Below are 16,242 nucleotides of genomic sequence, written 5' to 3' on the forward strand. Positions count from 1 at the left end.
TCTCTGGTACCAAAAAGGTTGGGGACTGCTGTGTTAAGGTATTAACATAATTAGAAATATTAATATTTTAAAACACTAAAATTCTCAGAGACATTAGGGGTGGTTTTAATAAAACCAGAAAGCTTTTTAAAATGGGGAATAGATTATTTCCTCAAAGGTAAGACTAAGCATTCAAATTTATATATCAATTCATACTACAGTCCTTAATGACGAGTATTTTATTTTTTATTTTTTTGAGACAGGGTCTCACTCTGTTGACCAGGCTGGAGTGCAGTGGTGTGATCATAGTTCACTGCAGCCTCAACCTCCTGGGCTCAAGTGATCCTTCTAACTCAGCCTCCCAAGTAGCTGGGACCACAGGCACATGCCACCAGCCTGGCTAATTTTTTCATTATTATTATTTTTAGTAATAATAAAAATCCTCCTATTTTAGTGATAGGGTCTCACTACGTTGTCCAGGCTGGTCTTGAATTCCTAAGCTCCAGCAATCTTCCTGCCTTGGCCTCCCCAAGTGCTGGGATTACAGATGTGAGCTACCATGCCTGGCCAATAACTAGCATTTTTAAAAATATTATACAGGCTGGGCAAGGTGGCTCATGCCTGTAATCTCAGCACTTTGAGAGGCCCAGGTGGGAGGATCACATGAGGTCAGGAGTTTGAGACCAGCCTGGCCAACATGGTGAAACTCCGTCTCTACTAAAAATACAAAATTAGCCGGGCGTGGTGGCACATGCTTGTAGTCCTAGCTACTTGGGAGGCTGAGGCAGAAGAATCACTTGAACCCAGGAGGTGGGGGTTGCAGTACCTGGGAGGTGGGGGTTGCAGTGAGCTGAGATCGCACCATTGCACTGCAGCCTGAGCAACAGAATGAGACCCTGTCTCAAAAAAAAAAAAAAAATTATACCATTTCTTAGACAGTAAACAGATCAGAAAGCATTTCCAGCTCTTACCCAGTCAGCGTTTTTCAGCTCTTCCAAGTCTGTGCTAGATTCATCACTCTTTTCCATTTCTTGAATCTTCTTAAGATTCTACAGGTTAAAATAAAACAGGCATAAAAATTTCATTAAGTTACCTTCTCAAATTAAAATTCCTAACATATCTTCAGATAAGACATATATTCAAGTATCAGTGAAGGAGATATTACAGAATCTATTGCTCTGTAAACTCTAGGGCCAATTAAAATGGAATCCTGAGGGTCCATTTTACTGAGGATGGACTGAGACTGCTCACTCTAATTTCCTTTCAGGCCTTGCCAACACAACTTTTTTTTTTTTTTTTTTTAACTTAAGCTCTCTTCTTTTCATCTGTACTACAAATCCATTACTCCAAACACCATCATATTTTGCCTGGGCTTCTGAAGCAATCTGATCCCGGATGCTCTCCTCTCCTCACCCCATGGCTGGTCTCTTTCATTGTCTACTTTCATTCTTCCTTTCAGATATCAGACTCAACAGAATCATCGATTCTTCAGAGAAGCCTTCCCTTCCTCCCTGAATAAGTCAAAATCCTCCTATTTTAAAATTTTATAGCACCATTATACCTCTACAGCTCTTATCAACATTGTAATTTTACACATATTAGTGCCTTCCCTCTAGGCTTCATGAGGCAGAATCCCATCTTCAGAGGCCACACAAGCACTGTCACTTGCTGATGCTCAATATATATTTATCAAGTAATTTGATGCGTACATTTTAATTGATAAAAATGCCTCAAACTGCATCAATTCAACTTGCAACTTTAAGAAAATCTTGGTTGCTAAAATATATTCACATATTAATTCTAAATTTATGATACAGCAGTTCTACTTACAGTAATTCGACCCTAATATATTTATTTTTTGCTGAGCTATGTGCCTGCCTGCACTTAAACTGAGTTTTAAAAAAATTTTTCCCTAATCCCCACGTTGATCGAAAGACTGTTTAAATGCACTGTATGAAATCTAGCTTGTTTTATATGAGAATAATGAATACTTAACTTTATTTATTTATTTATTTATTTATTTGAGGCAGAGTTTTGCTCTTGTTGCCCAGGCTGGAGTGCAATGGTGCAATCTCAGCTCACTATAACCTCTACCTCCCAGATTCAAGCGATTCTCCTGCCTCAGCCTCCCGAGTAGCTAGGAGTACAGGCATACGTCACCACGCCTGGCTAATTTTGTATTTTTAGTACAAACAGGATTTCTCCACGTCGGTCAGGCTGTTCTCAAACTCGTGACCTCAGGTGATCCACCCACCTCGGCCTCCCAAAGAGCTGGGATAACAGGCATGAGCCACTGCTCCTGGTCTGAAATATTTATTTTTAAGATTTATTTATTTATTTTTAGAGACAGGGTCATCCTCTGTTGCTCAGGCTGGAGCGCAGTACTGCAATTACAGCTCACTGCAGCCTCGACTTCCTGGGGCTCCAGTAATTCTCCCAGCTTAGCCTCCCAAGTAACTGGGACTACAGGTGTGTACCCCTATGCCTGGCTATTTCTTGTATTTTCTACAGATAGGGTCTCACTATATTGCCTGGGCTGGTGTCGAACTCCTCGGCTTGTGATCCCCCTGCCTCAGCCTCCCAAAGGGCTGGGATTATAGGCTTGAGTCACCACACCTTACCTCATCTCCTACTATTTCTTCCCACTGCAGCCTTATGGTATTTACACTGGCTGCCACCATCTTCCTAGAATGCTTTATATCTCAAATATCCAGACTGAATCACCTCACATCTGTTACACACTTGTGCAAACGTCACCTTCTCAACGGGATCTATCTTGACCAAATTCCAAGCCCCATCCCCAGCTACTAACAATTACTCTAGTTTACGTCTTTTTCCATAGCTCTTCCTACCTTTTAGTGGTCTATAGGATGTACTTATTTCATATGTTTACTGTCTACCACCTCCTGCTGGATTCAGACTTTAGGAAAGAAGAATTTTTTTTTTTTTTGTATTTTGTTCACTGATGGGATTCACAAATCTCCAGAATAGCCTTGCATAGAATAGGTGCTTAGTAAATATTTCTTCATTAAGTAGATTAAGACACTTTCAACCATGCATGTTTAAATACTTACACCTATTTAATAGCCCTTACCAAGTCAACTTTAGTAAGAGGAAGCTCAATCAGAGGGAGTAATATTCAGAGAAAAATCTATGTTCTCCTCTAAATTCAGAATCCCCTAGGGAAGTTGGGGAGAGGTATCTTATCCGCCATGCCGAAACACATGCTCTGCGTTTTAGGAAAATACATCTTCAACCCAGGCTCACATTACATTTAAGTGTCTCATTCAGCCAACAGGTGGATGAATAAATAGGTAAAATAAAATAGAAAAGAAAAAGAAATGCATTTCTAATACCATACAGAAGAAAAGAAGTAATTATAGTATTAAACAGGTCAACAAGATTCAACCAGCATCAAATAAGCTGGTTTGGAACCTTAGCGCCTGAGAAAATCAAGTACGCATAAATGGACCAACCTTCTAATAACCCTCCTTTCCTTAGACATAATGGAATGTGGGGTGGGGCTGACGCATGCCCACTTGGAAACACGTTCTTTCTGCCATATTCTCCCTTGTCACCCAAAGGCTGATCCCACAGAAGCAATATACTGCTTACCCAGGATCTTATATACCATAAAAATATGAAAAAAGCTGAAATCACGATGAATAAACTCATCTTTATAAGCCTATACTTTTTTTTTTTTTAATTCCAGACCAGGTGCAGTGACTCATGCCTATGATCCCAATATTTGAGGAAGCTGAGGCAGGAGGACTGCTTGAGGCCAGGAGTTGAAGACCAACCTGGGCAACACAGTAAGACCTTGTCTCTCCAAAAAAACAAAAAATTAGCTGGGTATGGTGGCGCTTGCCTGTAGTCCCAGCTACTCAGGAGGCTGAGGTGGGAGAATCACTTCAGCCTGGGAGGTTGCGGCTACAAGTGAGCTAAGATCACACCACTGCACTCCAACCTAGGCGACAGAGAGAAACCCTGTCTCAAAAATATAAAATAAAACAAAATATTAATAAAACAACAGATAAACACGACATGTTTTCCTGGAATTAATGTAATGAAAGCTGTGGTAAGCTGCCCTCTGTTTCAGGAACAACATCCTCTTCCACTAGTGGCTAGAGATGTCTGCTAAAGGCTCGCTACTTAACCCTCCTCAGGAACTGCCCTCAGCCAAAGGAAGCTGCTTTGTCAAAGTAACATCCTCCCTAGAGTAACCTATATCCAGTCACTGGTCTGTGAGGAAGTACAAAGATCAGGCCTCCTTGCTTCAATTTGGGACATCTCCGAAGAACCACCCCCAGCTGCTGAGCTCCCTGTGGGATCGGCTGAGGCCTCTGCTGCATCTGCATCACATTTCAACATTTCCCTCTGCTCAATCCTGCTTTCCTTACCCCTTATAGGTGTTCCCAAAAGCATGCCCCAATAAAATCTCCTGAATTCAAATTTTACCCCTAGGAGTCTCCCAAGGAAATCCTAGGGGAGCTTAATCCACAGCACGAAACATTAAAAAAAATTACAACAGACATCTCAGACAAAACTTACATGAATTTGAAAGGTAAAATTCACTATCTCAAAGATATTTTAACTTGCACTAGACAAGCAAGTCTTCAGTGGACAGCATTAATTTTGTCGAGAAACCCTCCCTGCTCCTTCCTCTGATAAAGATCCTTCTGTTGAGAAATGCACCCCATACGGTTTGAGCAGGGCTGACCCAGCACCTCACTTCCTATTTACAAGCGTAAGAACATGACCTAGACCAGCCAGCACAGCCTATCTCCTGGGCCACTGTGACTGGTTACTAAGTGGGTATATGACTTCAAATCTTCCTCTAAGACTTTTTTGCCCCAATTAACAGAAAAGATTTGCTGCCAGAGTTCTAAATTGATAAGAGTGTGAGAATAGGGCTGCAGATGGTAGTAAGAGACTGTCCTGGAAAGGGCTGCAGAGGAAAGGGAGGGAGCATGCCAGCCCTAATTACAGCCTTTGAGATTCTGGATCCAGCTATGCCTAAAACTAGCTGTACCCTTAGACTTCCCAATTATGTGAGCCAATACATCTCTCCCCTACTCTGCCCATGCTTATTTGAGTGGGTTTCTGTCATCTGCAACTGAAAGTTATGATTTAATATGTCCTTAATAGTCTACAAATATGAGTTCATGCTTTTATGTCTTAGGGGTACTTTGGTAGAATAGTGTGAGAAGCAGCGAAATATATTCAATCCAAACTCTTTTGCTTCAATGCCCACCAAAACAGGGACCCTTTTCCACCCAACCTTAATTTTTACTATTCTCCGACACATCCCTGACTAAACGTAGTCAGGGGGGTGTCACTGTTAGGCCTGCCTACATCTCTACCTTTATTTGTGCTGTGATCAAATCCCTCACTCTTTGCCACTAAGAAAAACTATCTGTTCTTTATAACATTGAAGATAATTGAAATGGTCCAAGAATTTCACATTTGTTTTTCTGAACAATAGCACAAACTGTAGCTCAGATACTTTCCAGCTGCATGACTTTGGGCAAATTTTTTAATTGCTGTAATCCTGTTTGATTTTCTCATATATTAAAGTGCAAATAATAATAGCTATCTTTTGGATTTTATAGAAGAAATATACCAGAAGAATACAGATGAAACACAGCATTCAGCTCAGACCATATTGAACATTCAGTTGGTATTAGTTATTATGTCAATGAATACCTATGAGGATTTTATTGTGAATACTTTTACTCCAACACAAAAATATTTTATCCTAAGTGAATTTGTTTTGCAAAATGATACCTCTCCTTAGCCTCTTCATCAAATCAAAATCCTGACTCAACAATAAATAAATGTAGATAGCTTAGAATCTATAAATACTGTAATCAAACAAGTTTGATCAAATATGTGGCTAGAAAGCTCAATTTTTCTAGTTAGCAGCAAAAACAAATGAGTTATTTGAAAGTAAATTACAGATTTTTCTTGTTTTAGATTCAAGCTGTCAATTATACTTTAGCTTCTGAATGATTTTTCTTTTTTTTTGCTTGCAGAAATGTAATAACAGATGTCAACCTGTGCTTGAGATATGGTGAGAAAGTTCTAATTGGGAGAACCCACATGGCAATTACGCTTCCCATTTCTGACATTACCATTCTCAAGCTGGCAATTAGAACTGCTCAATGCCAACATTTTCAGTTCCTGGCAACTTAAAAAACAAAATCTACTCTGTGAATCAGAAGTATGCCAAATGCTCAGAGAATAATTTTAATCCATTTGTGTAGGTTCAACATCAGCTCACATATAAGTATCCCTTTACTAATTAAATCCTTCTTATTCACATATATGTTCACATATCAAAATAATAATAAAGTATTTTTTATGACAGCATTTTAATGATCACCATTTCCACCATTTAAACTATCTTATTTCCCTAAGTCATGTGTACATGTTTTCAGTTAGAAATTTTTAAATGTATTATAATAAGGAATATATTTCAAAACTTCCTTGAACAAACTTTTAATTAATTGTTGAGACTGAGTCTCACTCTGTTGACCAGGCTGGAGCAGTGGTGTGATCATGGCTCACTGCAGCCTCAACTTCCTGGGCTCAAGCAATCCTTTCACCTCAGCCTCCTGAGCAGGAGAGACTACAGGCATGTACCACCACGCCTGGCTAATTTTTGTACTTTTAGTAGAGACAGGGTTTTGCCATGTTAGCCAGGCTGATCTTGAACTCCTGGGCTCAGTGGTCCGCCCGTCTTGGACTTCCAAAGTGCTGGGATTATAGGCGTGAGCAACCATACTGGGCAACAAACATTTTTAATAACGCAGTTAAAATATGCTAATGTAGGCCAGGTATGATGGCTCACAACTTTAATCCCAGCACTTTGGGAGGCTGAGGCAGAAGGACTGCCTGAACCTGGGTGTTGGAAGTGCAGTGAGCTGTGATTGCATCACTGCATTCCAGTCTGGGCAAAAGAGCAAGACCCTGTCTCACACACACACAAAAAAGAAAATAAAAAAAAAGAAAAAAAAGAAAAGAAAAGAAAAAGAAAGAAAGAAAAAAGCAACAAATTACTGCCAGGCACAGTGGCTCATGCCTGTAGTCTCAACTACTCGGGAGGCTGAGGTAGGAGGATTGCTTGAGGCCAGGAGGCAGAGGGTAGAGTGAGCTGAGATTGCATCACTGCGTGAGATTACCCCAGCATAGGTGACAGAGCCAGACCCTGTCTCAAAACAAAAACAAAAACAAAACAAAAAAAAAACAAAGAAATTACTTACATAAAGACTATTAAATACACTTCATGACTGACATTATTTCACAATATTGTCTATAATAAATTAAAAAATGAATATCAGCCACGCACATTATGAGCTATGACTTTTTAATTCAAATATATTTTATCTGAAAAGAGGGAAAGAAGATTTTATCATATTGACTAGTCCCAAATTAACATTTCAGAAATTAGGGTACAAAAACCCAGTAAAAAGTTATAGCAGTTGTTCTGATAATTGGAAGTCTCCCATGCAGTTAATGGATAAGTACTAAAGAATATGATTTATATTTGTGTCAAGCTTTATGGAGCATTCTTAAAGATACAACACGCTTCTCCTCCCTGAGGGGTGGATGGTGGCCAAATAACAACTATAGCAATTATGAAAAAAGTCAAGAGCATTTTATTGAATAAAAAATGTAAAATGTTAAGATAAACTATAAATTGATATTCTGTACTACCTAATTTGAATTTATATGGTTCACTACAGAAATTAGAAAAACTATAGATAAAGTCATAAAAATGAAAGCAATTCATTTCTAGGTTCTAGGAAAGGAACTCCTAGAATTCCTCTATTCTTCCAGTATTTTTTGTACCTATACACACATATGTGCGCACACACGCACGCGCGCGCACACACACACACTCTGTCTCTCTAACAAATGTCTCTGCTCTACATAGCTGGACTGACTCTGCTCTACATAGCTGGACTGACATTATCTGCTAATACACATCCACCTTTTCTGTTTTTATACTCATCAGCTCTTCACACCTATAGAAATGCAGTGATGGTGATAAAAATGACCATTAAAATATCACAGACAATATTTACAAATTATATCACAGTTATTTTCCTAATAAATAAAGACAAATTAATAAGACCAATGGCTCATTAGAAAAATGAACAAAGGAAATGAACAAGCAATTGATAAATGATTCTTAAGTATATGAAGATATCTGATCTCATTTATAGTAAGACAAATGCAAATTAAAATTGTTAAGATACTAATTTTCACTTATCACTGTGAAAACACATTGTGAAAATGTAGGAGAATAGACAGCCTCACACATTGCTAAGGACAGTATCAACTACTAAACCTCTAGGAAGGACAATATTATATTTTATAAAAATTATAAATGCACATTTCCTTTGGCCTAGCAAGTCTACTTCTAGGAATTTACCTTACAGTTATGTTCACACTCAAGAAGAATAGGTTAAAAATTACCCACGACACCACTGTTTGTAATAGAAAAAGAATGGAAATTACTTAGTAGCTGTCAATATAGGACTAGTTAAACTCATTACGGCATACCCACAAAATAGATTATAAAGGCCTACAGATGTGAAAACTATTTACTGATCTGAAATGATCTCTAAGACATATAATTAAATAAAAAAGGAAAGTTTAAAAGTGAAAAAAGGAAGAAAATACTGATATGCACTTGTTATACATAAAATCTCTCTGCAAAGATAAAAAAGAAATTAATAATATTTGTTGCCTATATATAGGGAGAGTGTGAGTAGGAGACAAAAATAGAAGGGTACAATTTAATGTAATATTTTTACAACTCCTGGGTTTTGAACCATGTGAAATTTTTTGTTAAAAATAAATTAAGTTTTAAAAGATGCAGGATCTGAAAGGTGGCAGAGTTCTTCCATGAGCTTTCAGTAAAATATTCTTGTGAAACATTTTAACAGGGAGAGCAGCGCTAAGAGCAATGACAGGAGGGCAGAGAGAGATTTACTCCTCACTGATGAGACACCAGTGCTCGGCATGTTACCAACACTCACAACAAAAATAACAAATCAAACAGAAAAAAGACAGACAGCAGCAAGGACCCTGAACGTTACAAATGATGAATGATCTCATTAAAATGAACACATGGCACACTTACAAAAAGACATCTGGTGGTGGATTTTCTGTCAAAAAGTGGTATGTTCACCACTTGGAGGGATATAAACCTATTTTAGGTCTAGAAAGAAACTTCCAGCCAACTTAAATGCCAGAATTTTATTATTGGAGGTGTTGGCATGAGGTGAGGCATAGGCAAGGAATATGAGAAAGCTGATTAAAATACCCTTCAATCTGCGAATGAGACAGACGTCTTGGGGCTTTGTCTTTGCAAGCCTATTCAAGCAGAAAATAAGCTGAAGTCATGTCACAAACAGGTGTCCCAGTATGAGTTAGTTAACATGCAATTGGCCCTATGACACCAGTGGATTTGGCTACTGGCTTGATAAGAGATTGCGAGGTGGAAAATACTTACATTTGATTTTTCAACCAATTTACAGACTATAAAATGTGGCTATAAGATTTTAAAAACAGACAAAACCATTTCATAACAGCCTAGTCATTTTAAAAAACACTGTTTTCCCCCAGCAAAAGAAGATACTTTATATACATGTATACAGTTTTTCATTTCAGGTAAAATATTTTTTAGTTTTATTTAAGATAAACTGAGCTCGATAACTTCATCAAGTTATGATTTCTTGCATAGGGCTAACTGAAATAATATATGTACAGGCATATCTCATTTTACTGCCTTTCGCTTTGTTGTACATAGCAGATCCTTTTTTTTTTTTTGACACAATTTTACTCTGTGGGGTGCAGTGGCACGTGATCTCAGCTCACTGCAACCTCTGCCTCCCAGGTTCAAGGGATCCTCATGCCGCAGCCTCCCGAGTAGCTGGGATTATAGGCGCGCACCACCACACCTGGCTAATTTTTCTAGTATTAGTAGAGATGGGGTTTCATCATGTCAGCTAGGCTGGTCTCGAACTCCTGACCTCAAGTGATCTCCCCACCTCAGCCTCCCAAGGTGCTGGGATTACAGATGTGAGCCACCCCACACCTGGCCAGATATTGTGTTTTTACACATTGAAGGTTTGCAGCAACCCTGAGTTCGGCAAATCTATTGGTGCCATTTTTCCTAGAGTATGTGCTCACTTTGTGTCTTTCTGTCACATTTTGGTAATTCTCACAATATTTCATTTTTTTAAAATTAAATCTGTTATGGAGATCTGTGAGGAGAGATCTTTGATGTTACTATTGTCATTGCTTTGGGGTGCTCATGACAGTGTCCATGTAAGACAACAAACCTAACTGATAAATGTGTCTGTTCTGACTGCTCCGTTCACTGGCCATTCCCCCATCTCTCTCCCTCTCCTGGGGCCTCCCTATTCCGTGAGACACAATGATGATTTAATTAGGCCAATTAATAACCCCACAATGGCCTTGATGTGTTCAAGTGAAAGGAAGAGTCACAAGTCTCTCACTTTAAATCAAAAGCTAGAAATGATTAAGTTTGGTGAGGAAGGATGTCAAAAGCAAAGATGGGCTGAAAGCTAGGCTCCTTGCACCAAACAGCCAGGTTGTGAATGCAAAGGACAAGCTCTTAAAGGAAATTAAAAGTGCTACTCCAGTGAACACGAATGATAAGAAGGCAAAACAGCCTTAATTCCTGATATAAAGTTTTAGTGGTCTGGATAGAAGATCAAATCAGTCACAACATTCCCTTAAACCAAAACTTAATCCTAAGCAGGGCCCAAACTCTTCAATTCTATAAAGGCTGAAAAAGGTGAAGAAGCTGCAGGAGGAAAGTTTGAAGCTAGCAGAGATAGGTTCATTAGGTTTAAGAAAAAAAGTTGTCACCGCTCGATAAAAGTGCAAGGTGAAGCAACAAGTGCTGAATGTAGAAGCTGCAGTAAGTTATCAAGAAGAAGTAGCTAACTGATGAAGGTAGCTACATTAAACAACATATTTTCAATGTAGATGAAACAATTTAATATTGGAAGAAGATGCCATCTGGGACTTTCATAGCTAGAGAGAAATCAGTGCTTGGCTTCAAAGCTTCAAAGGACAGGGTGACTCTCTTGTTAGGGGCCAATGTGGGTGATGAAGTTGAAGTCAATGCTAATTAACCATTCTGAAAATCTTAGGGCCCTTAAGAATTATGTTAACTCTACTCTGTCTGTGCTCTATAAATGGAACAACAAAGACTGGATGGCAGCACATCTGTTTATAGCAAAAAAGATTCCTTTCAAAATATTACCACTCATTGACAATGCATTTGGTCACCCAAAAGCTCTGACGGAAATATACAAGATTAATGTTGTTTTCATGCCTGCTAACACAACATCTATTGTACAGCCCCATGGACCAAGGAATAATTTTTACTTGCAAGTCTTATTTAAGAACTACATTTTGTAAGGCTATAACTGTCATAGACAGTGATTCCTCTGATGAGTTTGGGCAAAGCACATTGAAAACCTTCAGGAAAGGATTCATCATTCTAGATGCCATTAAGAACACTGGTGATTCATGAAAGGAGGTCAAAATGCAACATCAACAGGAGTTTCAAAGAAGTTGATTCCAACCCTCACGGATGACTTTGAGGGGATCAAGACTTCAGTGGAGGAAGTAACTGCTGATGTGGTGGAAACAGCCAAGAGAATAAGAAGTGGAGCCTGAAGATGTGCCTGAATTACTGCAATCTCATGAGGAAACTTGAACTAATGAGGAGTTGCTTCTTATGGATGACAAGGAAAGTAGTCTACTGACATGGAATCGACTCCTGGTGACGATGCTGTGCACATTATTGACATGACAACAAAAGATTTCAAAAATTATATAAACCTAGTTGATAAAGCAGCCAGAGGGTTTGAGAGGATTGACTCCAATTTTGAAAGAAGTTCTACTGCGGGTACTGTGGTATCAAACAGCACTGTACGCTACAATGTATTCTGATTTTTCAGAAAAGGCCAAAGCCACCCTAACCTTTAGCAGCCACCACCTTGATCAGTCAGCAGCCATTAACATTGGATCAAGACACTTTACCAGCAAAAAGATTACAACTCACTGATGGCTCAGAGGATCACTAGCATTTTGTAGCAATAAAGTATTTTATTCTTATTTTTTTTTGAGACATAGTCTCACTCAGTTGCCCAGGACGGAGTGCAAAATGGTGTAATCAGCAGCCTTGACCTCCCAGGCTCAAGCAATCCTCCTACCTCAGCCTCCTGAGTAGCTGGGTCTACAGGCATGAGCCACCATGCCAGGCTAATTTTTCAAAAAAATATTTTTTGCAGAGACAGGATCTCACTACGTTGCCCACTCCAGTCTCAAACTCCTAGGAAAAAAGTATTTTTTAATTAAAGTATGTATTTTTTTAGATGTAATGCTATTGCACACTTAATAGACTATAATATACATACAGATAATTAATTTTGTATGCATTGGGAAACAAAAAAATTTGTGTGACTTGCTTTATTGCAATATTTGTTTTATTGCAATGGTTTGGAACCCAACCCGCAATATCTCTGAGGTATGCCTATAAATCACTTAACAAAGTTTCTCTATATGTATTGGATTATATTGTGTAAAATATACTCATATAATACTTTGAAAAATTCATAAGCCACACTTATTTCCAATTCATTGTTTTACCTCATAATTGTAATGTCTGGTCAAATATTAGCAGCTAAAGATAAACTGGCTCTAATCTGGGCATCTATAACTCATCCTCCCATCCTAGGATTTCATTAAATTTGGGGTAAGATTTAATCATTCAGAAGAATTTGGCCGATGAGGTTTAAACCAAAATCCCACGTAAGTGAGAATCATTTAAACATTTAGAAAATCACAACATTGGCAAAATACTACTTTTAAACAGCACAGCTATTTATACTGATGGGGGGAAAAATGTTTTCTTCTCTCTAGGAAAACTTTAGAAATATTCTGGGAAATGAAAGATCAAAGAAGTCAATTTACTTCTTCAGTGTAACAGGTTGGAAGGCAAAGAAGAATAATTTAACATTAAGTTTTTCACAGTAAAATGCCAGGATTATAAAGCATGAGACACCATGTCTGGTGAATTGTGCAGAATTACACATTAAAGTAATAACGGGCAAGGCACAGTGGCTCATGCATGTAATCTGAGTGTGTTGGGAAGGTAAGGTGGCAGGATCACTTGAGGCCAAGAGTTTCAGACCAACCTGGGCAGCACAGCAAGACCCCATCTCCACAAAAATAAAAATAAAAAAATCAGCCAACCATGGTGGTGAACACCTGTAGTCCTAGCTACTTGGGAGGCTGAGGCAGGAGGATCACTTGAGCCCAGGAGCTAAAGAGCTATGATCACACCACCACACTCCAGCCTGGGCAGCAAAGTGAGACCGTGTCTCTCTAGGAAGAAAAAGAAAAAAAAAAGTGGCCAGGCACAGTGGTTCACACCTGTAATCCCAGCACTTTGGGAGGCCGAGGCAGGCGGATCATGAGGTCAGGAGATCGAAACCATCCTGGCTAACATGGTGAAACCCCATCTCTACTAAAAATACAAAAAAATTAGCCGGGTGTGGTGGTGGGCACCTATAGTCCCAGCTACTCAGGAGGCTGAGGCAGAAGAACGGCGTGAACCCCGGAGGCGGAGCTTGCAGTGAGCCAAGATCATGCCACTGTACTCCAGCCTGGGTGACAGAATGAGACTCTGTCTCAAAATAATAATAATAATAATAATAACAACAACAACAAAGGCCATTATTAAAATTTTAAAAATAAGGATAAAAATTGTTTATCAAGATGCTAGTTAGGTAGAAATTGGAGCTAAAGTATATAAGATAATACATTAATATAGAAAAAACAAACCCGCTTGTGTTACACATTTTTTAAAAAATCAATATTTAATTCAACACTGTTGTCATTTCATCTGTTTAAGAAAATTATAACCCTGAAGTTCTTTTCTCTTGCTGCTTTTAGAAAAAAAAGTTTCACATCAAGCATTTATAGGGGATTGGAGTGGAGAGGAAACAATAAATGAACCTCATTAGTAATTAAAATCAGATCCCATGTGTATACAACCTCGTGACTATACACGGGAACCTGCTTCCTTGCTCACACCAGCTTCATCTGGATTAAAAAGCCCCCCAGTAGCCACAGATTTACCAAGATTTCTGTTTTAAAGCAAAACTATCTTTAAAACAAAGGAGTTCTATTTCTTGAAACCTGAAGAACTAAAGACTAGCTTTTAGTATGTTATAACTCCATCTACTCATTCCTAGCATCATAAAGAAGATCTTCCCTAGGATGCAGTTCATTTTCTTTGCCACGATGCCTTGCTCATTAGGGGTGTTACAGAGCTCCCTGAGCAATGAGGCTTAGAGATTGTCATATGCTCAGAAACTCACTACCTGGAACACAGAGGTGTTCAGAAATATATGCTAAACAAGGGATGAAAGCAGTACAGCAGTCTAGGGTCAGAATACTGAAGATACACACATACACAAGCAGATGTATCCGATGCCTGCAGAAAGCCATTCAGAGCATGGGTAGTCACAAAACTATAGACTCTTCTGGTGCATCTTCCCATCAGATGCTTGTATAGTATCCCTGCATAGTACCTTCTGAGGCAGTGTCGTCTCCTGGGCCTTCATGTGTGCTGTTTACTATTCCTGGAACACATTTTCCATCCACCATTCTGCCTCAGCATTTGGGTCTCAGCTTCGAAGTTACTTCTGGGAAGCTGTGCATGGTCCCGTTGGTTGCTTCCACAGCACCCTGTGCCCGCTGGCCACGGCCCTTCTAACACGGCACTGGATGACCTGCTCCTACACTGTCCTCCCTACTCTCTTGAGTTCTGTGAAGGCAGAGATCATGTTCATCTCATTCACCACCGTACCGACAGTGAGAAAGGTGGTAAGAGTAGCACTTAAAACATGGCTTCTGTGAGGACTCAATGAATATTAATGCACATAAAGTCTTAGAACAGCATTTAGCACAGAGTAAGTATGGAATAAACGTTAGCAGTATTAATCATGGTAGCACCCATCGTATGGAAAACATTTTATTTTTTTAATTTAATTTTTTTTTTGAGAGGTACTTTTTTTGAGAGACACTTGCTCTGTCGCCAGGCTGGAGTGCAGTGGCATGATCTCGGCTCACTGCAACCTCTGCCTCCTGAGTCCAAGCAATTCTCCTGCCTCAGCTTCCCGAGTAGCTGGGATTACAGGCACACACCACCACACCTGGCTAATTTTTGTATTTTTAGTAGAGACAGGGTTTCACCACGTTGGCCAGGATGGTCTCGATCTCTTGACATTGTGATCTGCCCACCTCAGCCTCCCAAAGTGCTGGGATTACAGGCGTGAGCTACTGTGCCTGGCCATGGAAGACATTTTAAATAACTTGCATGAATAAAATGATTCTCCCAACTGATCCTAGTTCCTCTGACAGCCAGCATCTCTCCATTCACTAGGCTTTGTGATGTCTCCATATGGATATTATGTTTTGTCAAGTCTTCATCAAAATCCCAAGCTCCTCCACTGTTTCTTCTATATTAAAGTTTGTAGACACCTCATTCACATCCTGACCTCCTATCTCAAGATCAACTTTTATTGTCTATTATTTGTACAAAGTTAAAAATTAGATCTAATTTTTTTTTTTTTTTTTTTGAGACAGAGTCTCGCTCTGTCGCCCAGGCTGGAGTGCAGTGGCGCAATCTCGGCTCACTGCAAGCTCTGCCTCCCGGGTTCACACCATTCTCCTGCCTCAGCCTCTCCGAGTAGCTGGGACTACAGGCGCCCGCCGCCACGCCCAGCTAATTTTTTTGTATTTTTAGTAGAGATGGGGTTTCACTGTGGTCTCGATCTCCCGACCTCGTGATCCGCCCGCCTCGGCCTCCCAAAGTGCTGGGATTACAAGTGTGAGCCACTGCGCCCGGCCAAATTAGGTCTAATTTTAAGTCCTTTTATCATCATGGGCAGCTACTTTATTAAGGTTTGTTGAACCGTGCTTCAGTTTTTCTATCTACACGAGTCAGGTGGTGAAGGGTAATACTACAAAACTCACAAAGAACATCACAAGGATTAAAGTACTAACATAAACGAAGGATGAGATACGCAGGGGTTACATATAAGGATAGGCCTTTCGGTGAACATGATGTAGGTTGTCTGGGCTTAGAGCTGCTGCAGAAGGCTTTGGATCTTTCTTCCGCCAAGTACATAAATTATA

The 16,242-nt window shown here is 39.4% G+C and overlaps 1 protein-coding gene across 10 annotated transcripts in view; it reads right to left on the bottom strand.

Annotated features, from left to right (window-relative positions):
* LOC129460740 (centrosomal protein of 76 kDa) overlaps positions 1–16,242 on the bottom strand; it is a 269,467-nt gene that overhangs the window by 65,586 nt on the left and 187,639 nt on the right. For all 10 annotated transcript variants that reach the window (XM_055239053.2, XM_055239056.2, XM_055239047.2 and 7 more), the window contains one exon: positions 951–1,028. In XM_055239053.2, coding sequence (XP_055095028.1) covers positions 951–1,028 — 78 coding nt within the window. The remainder of the gene's footprint in view (positions 1–950; positions 1,029–16,242) is intronic.

Source organism: Symphalangus syndactylus, chromosome 1 (genome assembly GCF_028878055.3).
Source record: "Symphalangus syndactylus isolate Jambi chromosome 1, NHGRI_mSymSyn1-v2.1_pri, whole genome shotgun sequence".
Classification (NCBI taxonomy): Eukaryota; Metazoa; Chordata; class Mammalia; order Primates; family Hylobatidae; genus Symphalangus; species Symphalangus syndactylus.